The sequence below is a fragment of the Rana temporaria genome, chromosome 2, assembly GCF_905171775.1.
Source record: "Rana temporaria chromosome 2, aRanTem1.1, whole genome shotgun sequence".
NCBI lineage: Eukaryota > Metazoa > Chordata > Amphibia > Anura > Ranidae > Rana > Rana temporaria.
In genome coordinates, this window is record NC_053490.1 from 194,535,098 (window position 1) to 194,554,896 (window position 19,799).

The 19,799-nt window shown below is 44.4% G+C and overlaps 1 protein-coding gene across 2 annotated transcripts in view; it reads right to left on the reverse strand.

Moving 5' to 3' along the window:
• ARGLU1 (arginine and glutamate rich 1) overlaps positions 1 to 7,721 on the reverse strand; it is a 28,928-nt gene extending 21,207 nt beyond the window's left edge. Inside the window, exons 1-2 of one of the 2 annotated variants that reach the window (XM_040336195.1) lie at positions 7,312 to 7,721; positions 1,374 to 1,403 (exon numbers count right to left, since the gene is read on the reverse strand). In XM_040336195.1, the coding sequence (XP_040192129.1) occupies positions 1,374 to 1,403; positions 7,312 to 7,634 (353 nt within the window). In that variant the 5' untranslated portion in view covers positions 7,635 to 7,721. The remainder of the gene's footprint in view (positions 1 to 1,373; positions 1,404 to 7,311) is intronic. The other variant, XM_040336196.1, reaches the window with a different exon arrangement.
• Between the last annotated feature and the right edge of the window lie 12,078 nt (positions 7,722 to 19,799).

A 19,799-nucleotide genomic window follows, 5' to 3' on the forward strand; every position in this document is an offset into this window, starting at 1 on the left:
ACAAAGCTTTCGTAAAGCAAACCCCAAGAATCACCCCAGTAGATAGCAAATTCCTCTTACTGAGGTCCTGGGGCTGTCATCCTTCCCTTTAATTGCAGGCGAGTAAACCTTGAATTGAAACTTCATTTCAGCAGCAAGGATATGCATGTCAGGCCTGGAGCCGACACCTACAAAAATAATTCAGCAATAACACATTTCTAACTTGACTGGTCGTGTTTTATTTAAACCAGCACCTAGACTATGAACATTAATTTATGCATTTAGAACAATCGGTAAAAGCACTTTAATCAAGCCCTTATTCACCTATGCAGCTACATGCATTGTGGATAAATGAACCATTAGAGTTCACAGTACAATTTAATTTTAGCTCCCCCATGTTTTCATACACATTAGAACTGAAGTGGCTTAACCACTTCAAGCCCACAATACGTATATTCAAAGTGGTTTATGACTGAAGATATCAGCCATAACTCTGGTATGATTTTCTACAGCCAGCAGCTGGCTTTCTCTTGAAAGCATTCAGAGCGGCTCATGAGCCACAGGAACGCTTTCAGAAGCTTTTTCTCTGGCTTATTGTTGCCACCGGATCACCAGAGAAACGATCTGACATTGCGACCGACTAGTCCCAAAGTGACCAAAGAGTAGATCCTCTGATAGCCTCTATGGCCTTTGAGGAACAAAGTGACGACATAACGTCACTTGCAGTCCAGGCTGAAAGAAAAAATAAATGTTTTTCCAAAGCAAAACCAAAAATTATTTATTTTTGATCTTTTGCTTTTAAAAAGGTAAAGAGATTTGGGGTCTTTTTGATTCAAGGTCTCTCCATGAAATCCTTATTCCTATTACAAGGGATGTTTACAAGATAGGGGGTGATCAGATGCTTTCACAATTTGTAAATTGCGCCGTTTACATCCAGGGGAAACTGGAAGCGACAATATACTAGTCACTTCCTGTATTGCTCCTAGTATAGATTGTCCTTGACCTACAATTTCTAAGCATTTCAATGTACAGCCTATTCATTGCAAATCTAAAATGTGTGTGTGCTTGAGGGGGAAAATTTTTAAGGGGACCTGTATTGAGAAAAATACAGACTGTTAAACACAGATGCATTTTTTTTCTTCTGAAAACTGGCTGTTATACCAATACAAAGGATCCATTTGTTTCAGAATCGCTGACCAGGAACAACACATATTAGGACTTCAGGCTTTCCTCTGGCCTAGCTTGCATTTTTGAACCAAGTAACTGACTCAAAGTAGTGAGCCTGAAGGCAAGCCATGCAGTTTGCAATTTTTAAACTCCAATTGAAAATGCTATCTATGGGGTTCAGTCACAAATATAAATACTGCATGAATTTTTGCCTTAAGATAACTCACGCTGTATTTCTTGCAAAAGCAGCCAATGCACTAAAAAAGAAGAAAAAAAAAAAAAAAGTTATTTAACACAATAAATACTGATGTTTTGCAATATTTAGCACTTAGAGAAGTATAGCCAAAGCTGTTTTGGCTGAACTGTGAATCACAGGAGTGCAGTTCGTTCTGCACACATGTGATCCATTTTCAGCCGACAGCGTGATCCACCCAAAAGCCTAGTCTGGCACCTGGCTCAGCCTCTCAGTGATCCACCGAAAGCCTGAGCCAGCCCCTCCCACCAGCACAGCGCTCCAGTGAGCACTGGAGGGGAGAGCAGCTCTCTGCTCACTACAAAGCCAGTGCAGCATCTAGGCTAGTATGTTTTTTTTTAAGCCGATGCCTCTCAAATCTACATTTTACAGTTTTACATTTTTTTTTTTAACAATTCTTCTGTCACAGGCCAAACAGTGCATCAGAGGACGATTGTTCCATAAATGAAGGCATACAGAAAAATTGTAAAAGTATGACATCTGTAGGCTTCATGCGCACTGGACGTTATAAAAACGCCAGTAGTGTTAGCGGTAGAATGAGTTCTGCAGATTTTTGCAGTAGCGTTTATTAGCAAAACTTTACTCCCACAATAGCTTAGGGCTCTAAAACACGGATAAACGCTAAAATGCCGCATTTTTAGCTTTTATTGAGGTAGAGTTTTTACAGCTGGAAAACTCCTCCTAACCACTTCTGGGCAGAGTCTAGTTTTGACACTTGTTTACAAGTTAAAATCAGTATTTTTTGCTAGAAAATTACTTAGAACCCCCAAACATACACACATTTTTTTTTAAGCAAACACTTTTCCATAATGGGAAAGAACATGTTACACCAAGTAAATTGATACCAAACATGTCACCCTTCAAAAGTGCGCATGCTCTGGTAATGGTGACAAACCTTGGTACTTAAAAATCTCCATAGGCCACGTTTAAAAATTTCTACAGGTTACCAGCTTAGAGTTGCAGGAGAGGTCTTGGGCTACAATCAATCGTAGAAAAAAAGGGGTTGCCCTGGGACTTTAAATGAGGTGATCACAGTTTGCCACTGAGTAACAGAAGTAAATACAGCATAAATATTTATTTAAAAAATTATATACATACATGAATATAATAGCTCAGCCAATGACTTTCACATAATAAAAAAAAAAAAGTTGATACAAACATTATACAATGGGGTATATACATATACAGGCATCAAAGAGTATGCCACTGTGCAGCACTCTGGCAGTGGTTAGTCCTGCTGTGATCCTCCCAGTGGTTATCCCATATGGAGAAAAGAAAGGGTCCCAAATAGCGTAGTAACGTTTAAAATATTCAGCTTTTATTGTTTAGTCAATTGAGTACTCACAATTTGGTTGATTCAACAGAGCATATCATTACATGCAAAAAACGGAAGTGTTGTGGCGTTCTATCGGATCGCTCGACCGGTTTCGTCGACCTGACGTAATCTGTAGCGTTCTGAACGCCACAAAACACCTCCCTTTTATGACAACATTGCGTCCTGTATTATGGCGGCCATGTTTGGTGTGATCCAAGGACAGAAGTCCATATACCCTAGTGAATATGAACGGTCGGCCCGTGTTTGTCTTCTCCCCCTCAGCTCCCATGCTATACTTTTGCTACTGCTGTCCATTGGCGGTTTCAGCAATGGATACTCTGATTCTCTTCATTGGTAAGCAACGGGCCATTTTGTTTCTGGCCCCTTCTACTATTGTTCTTGCATTCACCACTGCGACACATCTCTTTGTCTATTTAGATACATCTCATCTGCATCTACCCCTGATGAGCGAGCAATGGCCTTGTGAAACGCGTTGGGTCTCTGATGCCTGTATATGTATATACGCCATTGTATAATGTTTGTATCAACTCATTTTTATTATGTGCAATTCATTGGCTGAGCGATTATGTATGTATATCAATTTTTTAAATAAACATTTATACTGTATCTACTTCTGTTTCTCAGTGGCAAACTGTGATCACCTCATTTAAAGTCCCAGGGCACCCCTTTTTTGTATACGTATTTAGGGATGGAGGTGTCACTGGTGACAGACATTTTATTATGCTCACTCCAACGATCGTGGCAACACCTCACGCGTGGTTTGAACATGGTTTACATATGTGTGCGTGACTTGCGTATGCGCTCACTTCTGTGCGCAAGCTTTAAGGGACAGGGCGCTTAAAAAAAATTCTCTTATTTTAGACTTTTTTTTTTTACGCTGTCCCTTAAAAAAAAAAAAAAAAAATGTAATCACTTTTATTCATATTACAAGAATGTAAACATCTCTTGTAATAGAAATAAAGCAGGACAGGGCCTCTTTAATGTGGGATCTGGGGTCAAAGAGATAATAAGGCTTACTTGTAGATACTGTAAAATGTCTCAAACCTGCACAGTTTAGGAGATATTTACCATATACGTTTGCGCAGACTCTTCACGCATGCACTGTGAAGAAACGGCCCGCTGCGACAGCGCGGGAGTGACAACACGCTACTCCAGTCCAGTCAGAGCCGGAATCCGCAGCCCTGGAAGGAAGAGGGGTGAAGATGGATGCGCCCACCAGTGGGGGACAACGCAGGCTTCGTTTGCAGGCAAAAGCCACATAATGGGCTATTATGCGATGCATACTAGTCCATTATGCTTTGACTAACTGAAAGAGGAAGAAAAACCCATCAGGTTTCACGTTGTTCCTGTCCTCCAAGGGCATAGAGTCGAGTGAGGGCAAAGTGACTTCTTGCCCACCCATCCCGGGGATCGGATTGTTTCTGCCGCTACCTGTGGCACCGATAAGTTGTAGAGACCACCGAGACAGGAGGGGCAATGTAAACAATTCTGAAAGCTGATAAAAATTGTGTTTTAGCGCATTTTCAGCATTTTTTGTGGTCTGTTCTTGAACGTGATTTTTGACAGACAACAGCCAATAAACTCCCCTGCTGATGAACTTATAAAAACTTCCATGTGTGCATGGATACATAAGATAACAGGAGGAGTTTATGGGCTGTTACAAAAACACGAGTTTATGAGCTTCAGTGTTCATGAGGCCTAAGGCTTAAGTCACAACTCGCATTCTGAATCACACGGATTCGCAATGGTGGCAAATCGCAGGACACCCATGCATTGCCTGTCAATAGCAATAGCACCCCAAATGCAGTGCGATTTTCCCACAATTAGTTGAACAATGCGATAAAATCGCACTGACAGAATGGCGGGATACCCGTCACCCCAAATGTTCATAGCATGTATCGCAGTATGCTCACAATATGGGGGGCGACAATCGCAGTAAAATCGTGCAAATAGAATTGCGGGATACCCGTCACCCAAAAGAAGTACATGAGCTTCTTTTAGGCGACGGGCGTCCCACGATTCTATTTGCACGATTTTACTGCGATTGTCCCCCCCTATATTGTGAGCATACTGCGATACATGCTATGAACAAGGCTTGTGCCGAAACGTGTTAGCCTGTCTTTTTAACTTGGTTATGCTAAAATAAAGATCACAGATGTAATGTCCAGCAGTGCCTGCTCTCCTATTTGATTTTCTCAGTTTTCCTTGTTTGGACGTGGGAAGGGCATCCTAAGCCTGAGAGCACCTGAACTTGGGTGTGCTGCTGGATATCAATGCTTATCGTGGTGTTCACCTTGAGTCTGTTGCCCCCAAATCCAATAGCGTGTATGGGGCTTTATGTACACTGCTGCTGGTAAACGGAAGTTTAGGAGCAGTTTGGCGTTTTTTTCAGCTGCTCCTGAACTCTCCTCTGTGTTATCTTATCAGTACATGTACAAAGGGTCGTTTATAGTCCTTTCTAGGCAGTTGAGTTTAGAGGCTTTTTGGAAAGCAAAAAAAATGTATTTAGGACGGATGTGCAGAGGCATTTGAAACGCCAAATGTCTGCAACAGCCTGTAAACGCGGTAACTCCCGTATAGCCGCATTTAGTTTAGAGGCATTTTTAGTGGAGATACATTAAAAAGAAAAAAATAAGCTTCTAAATGCAAATGCAGCTAAACGCGACATGTAACAGCTGAAAAACTGATGTTTTTAAACGACACTGTCAATTTAAATCGTTCAGGTGAGGTTTCAAAATGTCTTGTGTACATTAAGCCTTGGGCCCCTTTCACACTTTAAGACTGTCCAGGTCCGCCTCTCTTTTTTTTAGGCGGACCTGAATGGACACCCCATGCAGTTCTATGGAGCGACAGATGTCAGTGGTGACATGTCTGCTGACATCCGATGCGCTCAATTCAGACAGATCGAAAACCTATTTTCCCATCTGTCTGGTGGATCGGATGAAAATGGACAGGCGGATCTGTTTTCATCTGATCCCCCATAGCGGAGATCTGACAGGTCCATCTCTCCACAGTGAGCAGAGACAGACCTGTCATCCATCGGCTCAGCGAGATCAACGGATCGATCCCTGCTGAGCAAACAGACAATGTGTGAAAGGGCCCAAGTGTTCCTTCATACACAGAATGATCTCCTTCTAGTGAAATGTTACCATTTCTGTACATTCCTGAGCCAAGGGCAGAACATTTCCACACTGATACATTGTATATGTTAAGCTTCCTGGCCAGTGCAGATTTCTGCTTGTTACTTTGTACATTCCTAAAATATTGACTACCTGAACCATGGGATGAAATAAAAATTTTTTTTTTTTAGTGAATTGACTTATGCGACGTGGGTGCGGGTTTCTCCACATCCAATTTGCATGACAGGAGTGCGACTGGCTCTCAATGGAGCCAGTTCACACATCTTTAGGGCGGCCGCGGTCCGCACTGGAAAAGGGTCCTGTGCGTCTCCTGTCTACACCTGTCATGGGGCACAGTTCCTGTATTGGTCAAGGGAAACCTATATCAGATCATCCTTCCCTATGTACATGAGTAATTCCTGCTATGGCCTTGTACCATCTGCCCAGGTATTCCCCTCCAGCTATTATGGGGCACAGTTCCTGTATTGGTCAGGTTGTTATGGGAGTCTAGTAGATTGAGGCCCAGTCCGGTTCGATCCCTATTGTAGCCCAGTCCTGTCTGCTCAGGAATCCCTCCTCCAGTTGTTTTGGAGCACAGTTCCTGTATTGGTCAGTTTGTTATGGGATTCCAGTAGATTGAGGCCCAGGCCCGTGTGATCCCTGTTGTGGCCTAGTGCTATCTGCCCAGGGATCACCCTCCAGCTATTATGGGGCACAATTCCTGCATTGGCCAGGGTTGTTATGGGAACCCTCTAGATTAGATCATCCTTCCCTATGTTTAGGAAGCCCTGTCCTGTCTTTCCAGGAATCCCCTCCACCAGCTATTATGGGATTCCAGTAGATGTAGGCCCAGTCCTGTGTGATCCCTATTGCGGCCTTGTCCTGTCTTCCCAGGGATCCCCCTGCAGCTATTATGGGGCATAATTCATGCATTGGTCCAGGTTGTATAGGGGTTCTAGTGGTCGGAAGACCAGTCCTGTGTGATCCCCCTGCAGCTCTTATGGGGCAGAATTCATGCATTAGTCTGGGTTGTTATGGGATCCTAGTAGATGGAGGCCCAGTCCTGTGTGATCCCTATTGCTGCCTAGTCCTGTCTTCCCAGGGATCCCCCTGCAGCTCTTATGGAGCACAGTTCCTGCATTGGTGCGGGTTGTTATGGGGTTCTAGTAGATGGAGGCCCAGTCCTGTGTGATCTCTATTGTGGCCTAGTCCTGTCTTCCCAGGGATCTCACATGCAGCTATTATGGAGCACAGTTCCTGCATTGGTCATGGGATTCTAGTAGATGGAGGCCCAGTCCTGTGTGATCCCTATTGCTGCCTAGTCCTGTCCTCCCAGGGATCCCCCTGCAGCTATTATGGGGCACAGTTCCTGCATTGGTGCGAGTTGTTATGGGATTCTAGTAGATAGAGGCCAAGTCCTGTGTGATCCTCGATGCGGCCCAGTCCCCGGTACTCACATCCTCCTCTGTCGTTCATACTCCATCTTCTTTTCCTCGTCCTCCCTCTTCTGCTTCTCATCCAGGCTGCTCCTTTTGCTGACCGTGCGGCCGAAGATATCAAGACGTTCGGGCGGAGTGACGGGTCTCTCCCGCTCCCTCCTGGTAGCTGTGTTCGAGCGAGACCTGGAGCGAGATTCCCGCCGCTTGTTCCTCTTACTCTCCCGGGACTTGGAGCGCTTCTTTACACGCTCCTTCTCCCGGGACCGGCTCCGCTTCTTGTTGTGCTTGCTGCTCTTGACATGCTTGGAGCGGGAAGAGCTACGACTTCGGGAGCGGCCCATGGGTCAGCGAACAGCGGCGGCCTGGTGGTAGACACTAAGGAACGTAGAACAAGATGGCCGACCACCCCCCCCCCAGCCCTGCGCCACTCTACCTCGTACCCACAATGCAACGGGACACGTTCACCGCGCATGCTCAGAGCGACCCACAATGCACTGGGCAAAGCGGCTTCCACACAGGGCTGTGCGCGTGCGCAGTTCCGTGCCGTCTGGAGCTGAGGCGCTGTGGGATTATGTAACAGTATACAGGAGCCGAAGACCTTGAATTTGATTATCTATTCATCCTCTGTAGACTCTTAGCTTGTATACTGGACTCACTGCTGATATGTATCTGTATTCTATAGTCTTTATTACACATTTGCATGGAATCTGACAAAGTTTATTGTATACTAAAGGAACTTTTTATTGCTGTTTGTGCCCTCCAAAGGCCCCATTCACACCTCAGCGTTTTGTAGTTTGACGCTTGAAGCTCCAAAATAAGCTCCAACTTCACCTGAAGCTCAACAAACTTCTGGAGCTTTTTTTCTATCTCAAATCGGGCACATTTGAGCGTTTTTATTTCCTATAGAAATGTGCCTTTTGTGCGCATTCGCCCGTTTTTGCATGATTTTCTGCTCAAATGAAAAAAATAAAATGATAATATATGGATAAATAAATAAATACAAATAACTAGAAAATTGTAAAATGATACATAAATAATAATTAACCCCTAACTAAAAAAATATTACATTTAATAATAATGAATAAACACCTAAGTCCTAAAAAAAAAAGATATATATATATATATATATATATATATATATATATATATATATATATATATATATATATAATTTTAAATTGCTAGGGGTTAAGGATAGAGGTTAGTTATTTATTTATTATTACTTAATATTCATTTATTAAGTTTATTTATTTAGGATTATTTTTATTTATTTGTGTATTTATTTTACATGTATTTATTATTAGTAGCATTAGTAACACCCTCAGAGCCGGTTCACACAGGGGCGATCTGTCAGGCGACTCAGCCACCTGACAAGTTGCGGTCCGCTGTATTCAATGGAACTGTTCTAATAGGAGCGACGCAAGTGGCTTCGACTTAGAAAAAGGTTCCTGTACGACTTTGGGGGCGACACGGGGCGACTTGCATTGACTTCAATACAGAAGTCATTTTGCAAGTTGCCTCTCAAGTCGCCTTGAGATCGCCTTGCCGAGTCACCCCCAAAGTCGTGCCGCCTGTGTGTGAACTGGCTCTAACCCTAACACAAATAATATATATCCCTAATCATAACCCCAACTCTTAATCCCAGGGTAGGAAACCTTATAGAGGTGGAGATCTACCTGAACAACACGGGGAGAAGTCAAAGATCACCGGTCACAGTATCGCCTCGTCACACCTGATTTAAACCTCTAATTGCCATACTACCATGTCACAGTTACGTGCATTGGTTTAAATCAGGTGGTGAGAAGGCAACATATCGCCTCCTCACCACCTATCAACACACACTCGGATCACTTTTCAGAGGAGCAGCACTTGAATGAGCCCTTAGTTGCATTCAGCAGCGGCACCTTAGGACTCGTTCACACGTAAAGTTGGGGGTGGTAAAACAGCAGGATATAATAGAAGTCTACGGCTAAATGCAGCAAACCAGCGGGAAAGCTGTAGATACACTGCACTGCACCCCATGTGTGGGTAAACCGCAGCACATCAGTGTGAAAGCAGCCCTATACTATTATGCCTAGTGTATTGCTTCATACTGACCTGAAGATCTCTTCTTTTCTGCTGCTGGCACCACTTTGGAGACTACTAACTGGCATAAGAGGTGGCACGCAGTTGGTATCCCTCCACATGGCATAGGAGCCAGCACTACAGAGGAGCCATCGGCTTATGCGGCTGTTGCTCCCTACTGCAGCTCCAAGTACTGTATATACTTGAGTATAAGCCAAGTTTTTTAGCACATTTTTTTGTCTCCCTGCCTCACTGTGCCCATCTGCAGCTTTATGATCTCCCGGCGCTGTGACATGAAGTCTAGTCGGTGGCCATCCAGTGTAACAAAGCCCCGCCTTCTCTTCATCCTCATCCGTGATAGGCTAAACACAGACTTACTGGTGGGAAAATCAGTGTTTCGTAACGGACGAGGAGAAGGCGGGGCTTTGTTACACTGGACGGCCGCCGACTAGACTTTATGTCACAGCGCCAGGAAGTCATAAGGCTGCAGATGGGCACAGTGCCAGGAGATCATAAGGCTACAGATGGGCACAGCACCAGAGATCATAAGGCTGCAGATTGGCACAGTGCCAGGAGATCAGGTACATGAGGCAGGAAGATGGGTACAGCGAAGCATGCAGATGGGCACAGTGAGGCTGCAAATGGGCACAGTGAGGCTGCAGATGGGCACAGTGCCAGGAGATCAGGTACATGAGACAGGGAGATGGGTACAGCGAAGCATGCAGATGGGCACAGTGAGGCTGAGGCATGCAGATGGGCACAGTGAGGCTGAGGCATGCAGATGGGCACAGTGAGGCTGCAGATGGGCACAGTGAGGCTGCAGATGGGCACAGTGAGGCTGCAGATGGGCATTGTTGACCCTCTTTTCCACTAACAATAGCTGCTGCATTTTTCACCCTAGGCTTATACTTCAGTCAATACGTTTTCACAGTTTTTTGTGGTAAAATTAGGTGCCTCTGCACTGCACTCTGTTTAACCACTTAACCCCCGGACCATATTGCTGCCCAAAGACCAGAGCACTTTTTGGGATTCGGGACTGCGTCGCTTTAACTGACAATTGCGCGGTCGTGCGACGTGGCTCCCAAACAAAATTGGCGCCCTTTTTTTCCCACAAATAGAGTTTTCTTTTGGTGGTATTTGATCACCTCTGCGTTTTTTTTTTTTTGCGCTATAAACAAAAATAGGGCGACAATTTTGAAAAAAAAAAATATTTTTTACTTTTTGCTGTAATAAATATCCCCCAAAAATATATAAAAAAAAAATGTTTTCCTCAGTTTAGGCCGATACGTATTCTTCTACATATTTTTCGTAAAAAAAAAATTGCAATAAGCGTTTATTGATTGGTTTGCGCAAAAGTTATAGCGTTTACAAAATAGGGGGTATTTTTATGGCATTTCAGCGATTTTTTTTCGGTACTGCGACATTATGGCGGACACTTCGGACACTTTTGACACATTTTTGGGACCATTGGCATTTTTATAGCGATCAGTGCTATAAAAATGCATTGGATTACTATAAAAATGCCACTGGCAGTGAAGGGGTTAACACTAGGGGGCGGGGAAGGGGTTAAGTATGTCCCTGGGTGTGTTCTTACTGTTTGGGGGGGGGGGGTGGCCTCACTAGGGGAAACACTGATCTTCTGTTCATACATTGTATGAATGGAAGATCAGCATTTCCCCCCCTGACAGGACCGGGAGCTGTGTGTTTACACACACAGCTCCCGGTCCCCGCTCTCTAACGAGCAATCGCGGGTGCCCGGTGGCGATCGCGCCCGCCAGGCACCCGCACAGGGTTCACGGACAAGCGGGGGGGCGCGCGCGCGCCTCCGGCGGCGCGCACGCGCCCCTAGTGGCCGCTGAGAGAGCAGACGTCAATGTACGGGCTCTCGCCCAGGAGAGCCGACCTGCCGCCGTAGAATGACGGCGGCTGGTCGGCAAGCAGTTAATGCTTTGGATTGGCAGGTCAGCAAATCCAGACAGCGATCTACCAGTCACTTGTCCACGATCTACTGGTAGATCGCGATCTATAGGTTGTTCTTTATTCAGAAAGAACTTGCGCCCTTAGTTACGGTGGCGTAACGTATGTGTTGCGGCATAAGTCAAATGGGGATGTAGGGGGTGTGTTTTATTTAAATTATGCTTGACCCCGCGTATTTGATGTTTTTTTTTAAAGGCGCATGCGCCGTTCTTGAAAACATCCCAGTGCGCAATTCGCCGCAAAACGTCATTGCTTTCGACGTGAACGTAAATTACGTCCATCCGTATTCGCGAACGACTTACGCAAACAACGTTAAAAATTCAAAACTCTGGAACGACGGCCATACTTAACATTAGCTACCCCTCATATAGCAGGGGTAACTATACACCGGAAAAAGCCGAACCCAAACTACGTAAAAAAAAAAGCCCCGGGCGGTCGTTCGTTTAAGAATCGGCGTATCTCCTCATTTGCATATTCCTTGTGTAAAAATACGGAAGTGCCACCTAGCGGCCGGCCTGGAATTGCAGCCTAAGATCCAACGGTTTAAGTCACTTGCACCTGTCGGATCTTAGGGCTATCTATGCGTAACCTGATTCTATGAATCAGGCGCATAGATACGACCGTCGGAACTCGGAGATAAGCTGGCGTATCAGGAGATACGCCGTCGTATCTCTTTCTGAATCCGGCCCTATACATTCAGGTGTGAATTGCCGCCTAGAGAGTCTTCCTCTTTTAGCATTATCATCGAAAGTGAAAGAAATTCTCAAATTTTAGGTTGTCCCCAGAACATTAATAGAAGGGAGACATTCCGATGGGAACCCCGTAAAACACTGGGATTCCCTCATTATTGGAGGGATTTCCTCCCACTTCCTGTTTTGGTTCGGACAGGAAGTGAGGGGAAATGTCCCCAATGAGACACATGGGAAAAAAATTGACAAAGGTAATAGCTTTCCTTTGGTCTATACAAAATGAACCAATCAATACCGGCCAATTTAACCCCCTTCCTGACCAGGCCAATTTTCAGCTTTTAGCGCTGTCACACTTTGAATGACAATTGCACGCTCATCCAACACTGCACCCAAACTACATTTTTATCATTTTTGTTTACACAACTAGAGTTTTCTTTTGGTGGTATTTATTTACCACTAGATTTTTTTTTTTTAAATAAACAAAAAAAGACTGAAAATTAAAAAAAACTTGTTTTTCTTAATTTCTGTTAATTTTACAAAATAAATAATCTTTCTTCGTAACTTAAGGCCAAAATGTGTTCTGTAACATTTCTTTGGTGAAAATAACCCAAACCAGTGTATGTTATTTAGTCTGTAGGAAAGTTATAGAGTCCACAAACCATGGTATATAAATCTGAAAATTGGTCACTCCTGATCTAATTTCTTGAGGTCCAAAAATGTCAGAACAGTATAGATAACCCCCAAGTGACCCCCTTTTGGAAAGTAGGCAATACAAGGTATTTAGTGAGAGGCATGGTGGGTATTTTGAAGTTGTAAATTTGTGTCATAATTTTATATATTTTTTTACATACTGTGACCAGTGCAGTACAGCATTTTCATATAATGGGTGTGGCGGTGATCAGGGACACTGACTGGTGACAATAAAAAAAAAAAATATATATATATATATATATATATATACAAAATATATATATTAAGTTTTTTTTAACACACTATGACCAGAGCAATATAATGTTACCATAGTAGCACCGTACTACTCTGGGGAAGTGATAAGTATTTTTTAGACGTCGACCGATATGGGTTTTTCTCTGGCCAATGCCGATGCCGATATTTAGAAATTGGGGCGGCCGATGGGCAATTTTTTGTGGCCGAAATTTTAGGCCAATTTAAAAATAAAAACTTCACCCACTCCACTCCTTCCTGCTTGCGCCTGTCACTCTAGCACACACTTGATGTCCTCAGTACAGATGGCACTGGTTGGCACTGGCAGGTGGAACTGGTTGGTGGCACTGGTTTGGAACTGGCAGGTGGCACTGGTTTGGAACTGACAGATGGCACTGGCAGGTGGCACTGGTTGGCATTGACAGGTGGCACTGGTTTAAAACTGACAGATGGCACTATTGACACTGGTTGGTGGCACTGACAGATGGCACTGATTGGCACTAGCAGGTGGCACTACTTGGCAGTGGCACTGGCAGTTGGAACTGGTTGGCACTGGCAGGTGACACTGTCTGGCAGTGGTGGATTAAACTGGTTGGCACTAGCGGGTGACACTGGTTGGCACTGGCAGGTGGCATTGACAGCACTGATGGCTGGTGGCACTGATTGGCGATGGCACAGGTTGGCACTGGCAGGCGGTACTGACAGATGGCACTGATTGGCACTGACTGGTGGCACTGATTGGCAGTGGCACTGGTTGGCACTGGCAGGTGGAACTGTCAGATGGCACTGATTGGCACTGGCAGGTTTCACACTGGGCCGAGTGTAACTGTGTGTGAAACTGACAAGTAACAGAGAGGAGAGAGAGAGAGTGCTGTCAGAATTGAGCTAGATGTGGGGGTGGGTGGGACCCAGCAGCTATATTACACCAGCCAATCATTGGGCTTCTTAACAAAGGGGACAGGGCCACATACACGTAGCGGCCCGTCCAGATACCATCCCATTGGCTGTAGCTGCTGGTAGGGCTGTGAAAAAAATCGATTTGATTAAAAAATCGAGTTGGTAGGTCAAATCGATTCAGATTTTGACAAAATCGATTTTTTAGACTTTTTTCCCCAGGACCGGCGCTGACACTGAGCCGGTCCTAAGGAGCTGCGGGCAGGAGTTTTTAGGTGAGGCTGCAGCTTCGGCCTAGTCCGCGAGGCCGGACGCCGTGGACTAGGCCGAAATCCATGGCCTCGTCTAAAAACTCCTGCCCGCAGCTCCTCAGGACCGGTGCGGTGTCCATCAAAAAAAAAAAAAAACTTGATTTGAATTGTACATCGAGTTTTTTTAGGGGAAAAAATCGTCCAGCTCTAGCTGCCGGGTCCCGCCCACCCCTGACATCGAGCTGAATTTCTGACAGCTCCTCTCTCTCTCCTCTCTGTTACTTGTCAGTTTCACACACTCAGCGCTGCGCTTGATGCTTGCCAGAGCCGCTGTGGAGAAGGGAGGAGGAACGGCAGTCAGTGTAAAATATTGGCCTAATTTTGATAATCGGTCGACCTAGTATTTTTTTTTATTTTTTTTTCCATAAAGATTTTTTATTGAGAGAAAGCAGAACATCAGGATATACAGACAATGAAAGCACATGAACATATGTTTATGCGAGCTTACAGGGCCTATTAATATAGAAAAGACATTCCAAGGCTAATATGTCTGCCAATATTCCAATCTCACCATTTAGGATTGGTAAAATATAGCAACATGGCCGTTAATGAAAACACAACACAGAGTACTTTTTGAGGAAAGAGAGAATGGGAGAGTAGAGGAGGAAAGAAAAGAGAGAGAGAGGAAGAGCGAGAGAAAGAGAGAGATGGAGAGAGAGAGAGAAGGAAAAGAAGAGAAGAGAAAAAAAGGGAAGGATCAGGGGCAAGGGGTCATCAGTGTCAGCGGTCCTCCACCAGGGTAGCCGCATAGGTTGGACTCTACAACGCTAACTCGATATGTCTAAGCCAGTAATGACTACAATCTAAGAACCATGAGCCCGAAAGCGCTGAGTTGTTTTAAAGTGAGCCCAGCATGCCCATGTGAAGAAAAGTAACCGCTCAGATGAACCAAGGAACTTTTACTCACTGGATCCAAACCGTGGGTGCCGGCAATGCAATTAATGCACAATTGAAGAGAAGAAGCTGGGACAGCCGCACTCCAAAAACGTTCCTTTTTATTAAAACTGGTCACAGAACATCACACGCCACAGCAAACAATCAGGAAAAGGCTAACGCGTTTCGCACTGTGCTTCAGTGCTTATTCATTATGCTATGAATAAGCACTGAAGCACAGTGCGAAACGCGTTAGCCTTTTCCTGATTGTTTGCTGTGGCGTGTGATGTTCTGTGACCAGTTTTAATAAAAAGGAACGTTTTTGGAGTGCAGCTGTCCCAGCTTCTTCTCTTCAATTCAGCATGCCCATGTGTTTGTAAATTTCGTAATGCACTCCTGGGAGATATGGACTAGCTCTTCCATTTCTTCGATCTTAGCGATCCTACCGAACCATTCCCCAATCGTCCGAGCGTGTGTGAAGCGCCAATGTACCGGGATGCAGAGTCTCACCACATTCACCATATGCATGGCCAGGGACTTAAAATATTCAGGTCTGGTTACATGCGTGTGATGCAAGAGGTATTGTGCCGGGGAATAATCTGGGGTATAAGTAGTAACATGCCCAATAATCTCATGCACCTCTTTCCAAAATGGCTGAAGGGAATCACAATCCCACCATATGTGGAACATGGTCCCCTTCCCCTTCCTGCATCTCCAGCATGTTTCCAGGACAGCTGGGGAGAATTTGTGTAGGAGAACCAGGGTCCTATACCAACGTGTTTCAATTTTGTAGCAGTTTTCCTGTATAGCAACATTAAGAGACCCCTTATGGGTATATTCATAAATACGAGCCCAGTTCTGCTCATTCAGGTTGATCTGAAGATCAGGCTCCCAGGCAATACTGAATCTGGGTACTTGGGAATGTTATCTAAAAGAATCTTATATATACTAGAGATCAAGTGTCTCTGTGGAAAAGTCTGTGTACATTGGGATTCGTAGGGCGTCTGTTGTCGCGTCCAAGTCTCTGATGATGGCTGGGAGGAAAGAAAATGATGCAACTGTCTGTAGGACCAGAAGGGGAAAGAGTTGGATGGGGACCCAGACACCAGGTCTGCGTAGGAACGAGGGGACCCGTGAGAAAAAAACTGACGCGCTAGAACCTGGTCATACGGCCATTCTTGTCTCAGGAACGAAGATGATAGGCCTGGTGTAAGTTCAGTGTTACCTCTTAATGTGGTCAGAGGCCCAGGCACCGAGGAGAATGATGGATTTTTTGTCGCTCGCCCAAAGGCCCTAAGAAAAGGATGGAGAAGGGGATGTATCCTGATTTCTGGGGGCCAATGTCGAGGCGATATCCAAGGGAGTGAACCAAGGGGGGACTGTGTGAATTACTTTTCCAGGACCACCTAACCCATCCTAGTCTCATGGATGTTCCAGTTCACAATTCGCATAAGGTGGCTTGCCAGATAGTATTGAAAGAGGTCTGGAAGACCAATGCCACCTTTAGCCTTCAGGCGAGTGAGCCGCGAGTATTTAATACGGGGAGGCAAATTCTTCCAGATAAACGATAAACAGGCTGTCTTGTACTTAGCAAAGAAGGAGGGAGGCAAGCTAATCGGGATGCATTGTATAAGGTACAGTAGGCGCGGCAAGACTATCATCTTCAGGAGGGCTGAGCGGCCGAACCAGGAGACATTTAAATCCTGCTGGGCTTTTTTCAGGGGGACTAGAAAATTTTCATTGTAAAGGTGAGCCAAATCCGCCGTAATTTGAATGCCCAGATACGTGATGGCTTTCTTACTCCAAAGGAACGGAAAGGAGCTCTGACAACAATCTACAGCACACTTCGGAAGTGACACATTCAGAGCATGGGATTTTGAATAATTAATCTTAAAATGGGATAGCATTCCAAAGCTCTCTATATCTTTTAACAGATTCGGTAAGGAAACCCTTGGTGACGTCAAGGAAAGGAGTCTGTCATCAGCGAAGGCTGCCACTTTATATTCCCTACCTCCTACCATCAAGCCCCTAATATCGGGATTGCATTGCAATTTATTAACCACTTGCCGACCGCCCACCGTCGTTATACGTCATCACTTTAGAGATGAATATCTCGGTAACGGTAGCAGCTGCTGCCACAATCGAGATATTCATCTCTTCTGTGGGCGGCCGTGTTAACGATAATGGCGGTCTCCGCGGCGAATTCGCCGCGAGATCGCCGTTATCGGTGGCGGGAGAGGGCCCCCCCCCCTCCCGCCGCTGTTCCGCGCCCTTCGCCGCTTACCGTAGCCGTCGGTAGCGGCGGAGGAGATCGCGACCATCCGGCAGCTGAGCGGGGACAAGACTGAAGGAAAAATCTCCTTCGCCCGTCCCCATAGCTCCGCTGGGCGGAAGTGACGTCAAAACGTCAGTCCCGCCCAGCGTCTTAAAGAAACATTTTTTTTTTTTGTCATTTGAAAAAATGACATTTCCAATTTTTTTATTTTTTTTTGCATTTAAGCCCAAATATGAGATCTGAGGTCTTTTTGACCCCAGATCTCATATTTAAGAGGACCTGTCATGCTTTTTTCTATTACAAGGGATGTTTACATTCCTTGTAATAGGAATAAAAGTGATAATTTTTTTTTTTTTTTTTCAGTGTTAAAAATTCTAAAATAAATAAAAATAAATGCGAAAAGCAAAAAAAAATGTTTTTAAAGCGCCCCGTCCCGACGAGCTCGCGCATAGAAGCGAACGTATACGCGAGTAGCGCCGACATATGAAAACGGTATTCAAACCACACAAGTGAGGTATCGCCGCGATCGTTAGAGCGAGAGCATTAATTTTAGCCCTAGGCCTACTCTATAACTCAAAAAATGCAACCTGTAGAATTTTTTAAACGTCGCCTATCAAGATTTTTAAGGGTAAAAGTTTGACGCCATGCCACGAGCGGGCGCAATTTTTAAGCGTGACATGTTGGGTATCATTTTACTCGGCGTAACATTATCTTTCACAATATATAAAACAATTGGGCCAAATTTATTGTTGTCTTATTTTTTCATTTAAAAAAGTGAATTTTTTCCAAAAAAAGTGCGCTTGTAAGACCGCTGCGCAAATACGGTGTGACAAAAAGTATTGCAATGACTTCCATTTTATTCTCTAGGGTGTTAGAAAAAAAATATATAATGTTTTGGGGTTTTAAGTAATTTTCTAGCAAAAAAAAATGGTTTTGTCTCGTAAACACCGACTCTGAAAAACAGGCCCGGGGCTAAAGTGGTTAAGGAAGGGTTCCAGGGTTAAGACAAAAATCAGGGGAGACAGGGGACAGCCTTGACGTGTACCATTGCTTATTGAGAAGGTGCCCGACAGGTGACCATTAACCCGCACACTCGCACTAGGAGTAGAATACAGTGCAGAGATATGGGCCAACATGCAAGGGTGAAGGCCAATTGTTTTCAAAACCTCCTGCATGTAGTCCCAGGCCAGGAATAGAAAAAAGCCCTGGGTCTTAGAAATAGTGAGCCAATGGTGGAGATTGAAAGCCCTGATGGTGTTGTCCCTGGCCTCTCTTCCAGGGACAAACCCTACTTGGTCTTGGGAAACCAAGCCGGGTGTGTTTGTGTTCCACTACAATCAGTGTCTACTTCAGATTGAGAAACCGTTAACATTTTTATGATTTGCATTGGCTGGACTTTGGTGGACATCCTAGGAATTGACTTTGTGTGGATTAAACTATCCCTTAACACTGTCTTTGGTTCCTCACATTCCTGTTGCATGGATTTTTCACATATTTTGTTTGTCATTTGATTTATGTAGTTGATACAATTTTTTAACTACTCTGGTACACCTTATCACATTAGACATAGGTTGATACCGTCATCTATGTTTTTATGTCACCATTTTTTATTAACCATTTATCAACAAGTTATAATTGGTTTCCTTCCTGGTTTAATTCTTAGCAGGTACACACTTAAGAGTTCCCTGTCACAGGGTGTCATGAATTGTACATTGTGGGTGGAATTAATTTTTCACAATTTTTTACAACCACAGTAGAAGCGCCACACTTTATATTCCATTTACTTTCAAAATTAGTCTTTTTTGTTGTGTTTGGCTGCTTACACATTTATTCTACAAAAGTTTGGCGCAATATTTCTTTCCATTTTTTCTGTATGGTTATACTGTCACATTGGGTCCCAAGTCCTACTCCAGAGAAGCCATGTTTTTATACACTGCACTGATAACTGCCTGGAATAGCTGTGTGCATATTTGCACTTCTGTAAAGGAATGATTTGCATGTCCTGAAATGAGGAATAATTATTTTTTGGGGGGGATGAGGCGTGTGCATGCACAGCTCAGTGTACATTCCATAAAAGATGGAAAACAAGTAGGTAGGTTTGTTTTATAAAGATCCTGCCTACATTCAATTTTTTTACATTTTCTGTTTACTTTCTCTTTAACACTGGCGTATCTAGGGGTTTGCTCCTTTTTTGCTGGGAGTTTTTGTTTCCTTTTACAATAAACACATTCACCCATCACCTGCTCATTCTGCTGTTGAGACAACATTTATCAACGTTCACTGAAACTTTACTTTGGTTGGGAGTAGGGATGAGCCGAAGACCCCCCCGTTCGGTTCACACCAGAACCTTCGAAAGGACCAAACGTTTGCGCGAACATTTAGAACCCCATTGACGTCAATGGGATTTGAACGTTCAAATTCAAAAGTGCTCATTTTAAAGCCTAATATGCAAGTTATTGTCGGAAAACGGGTTTGAAAACC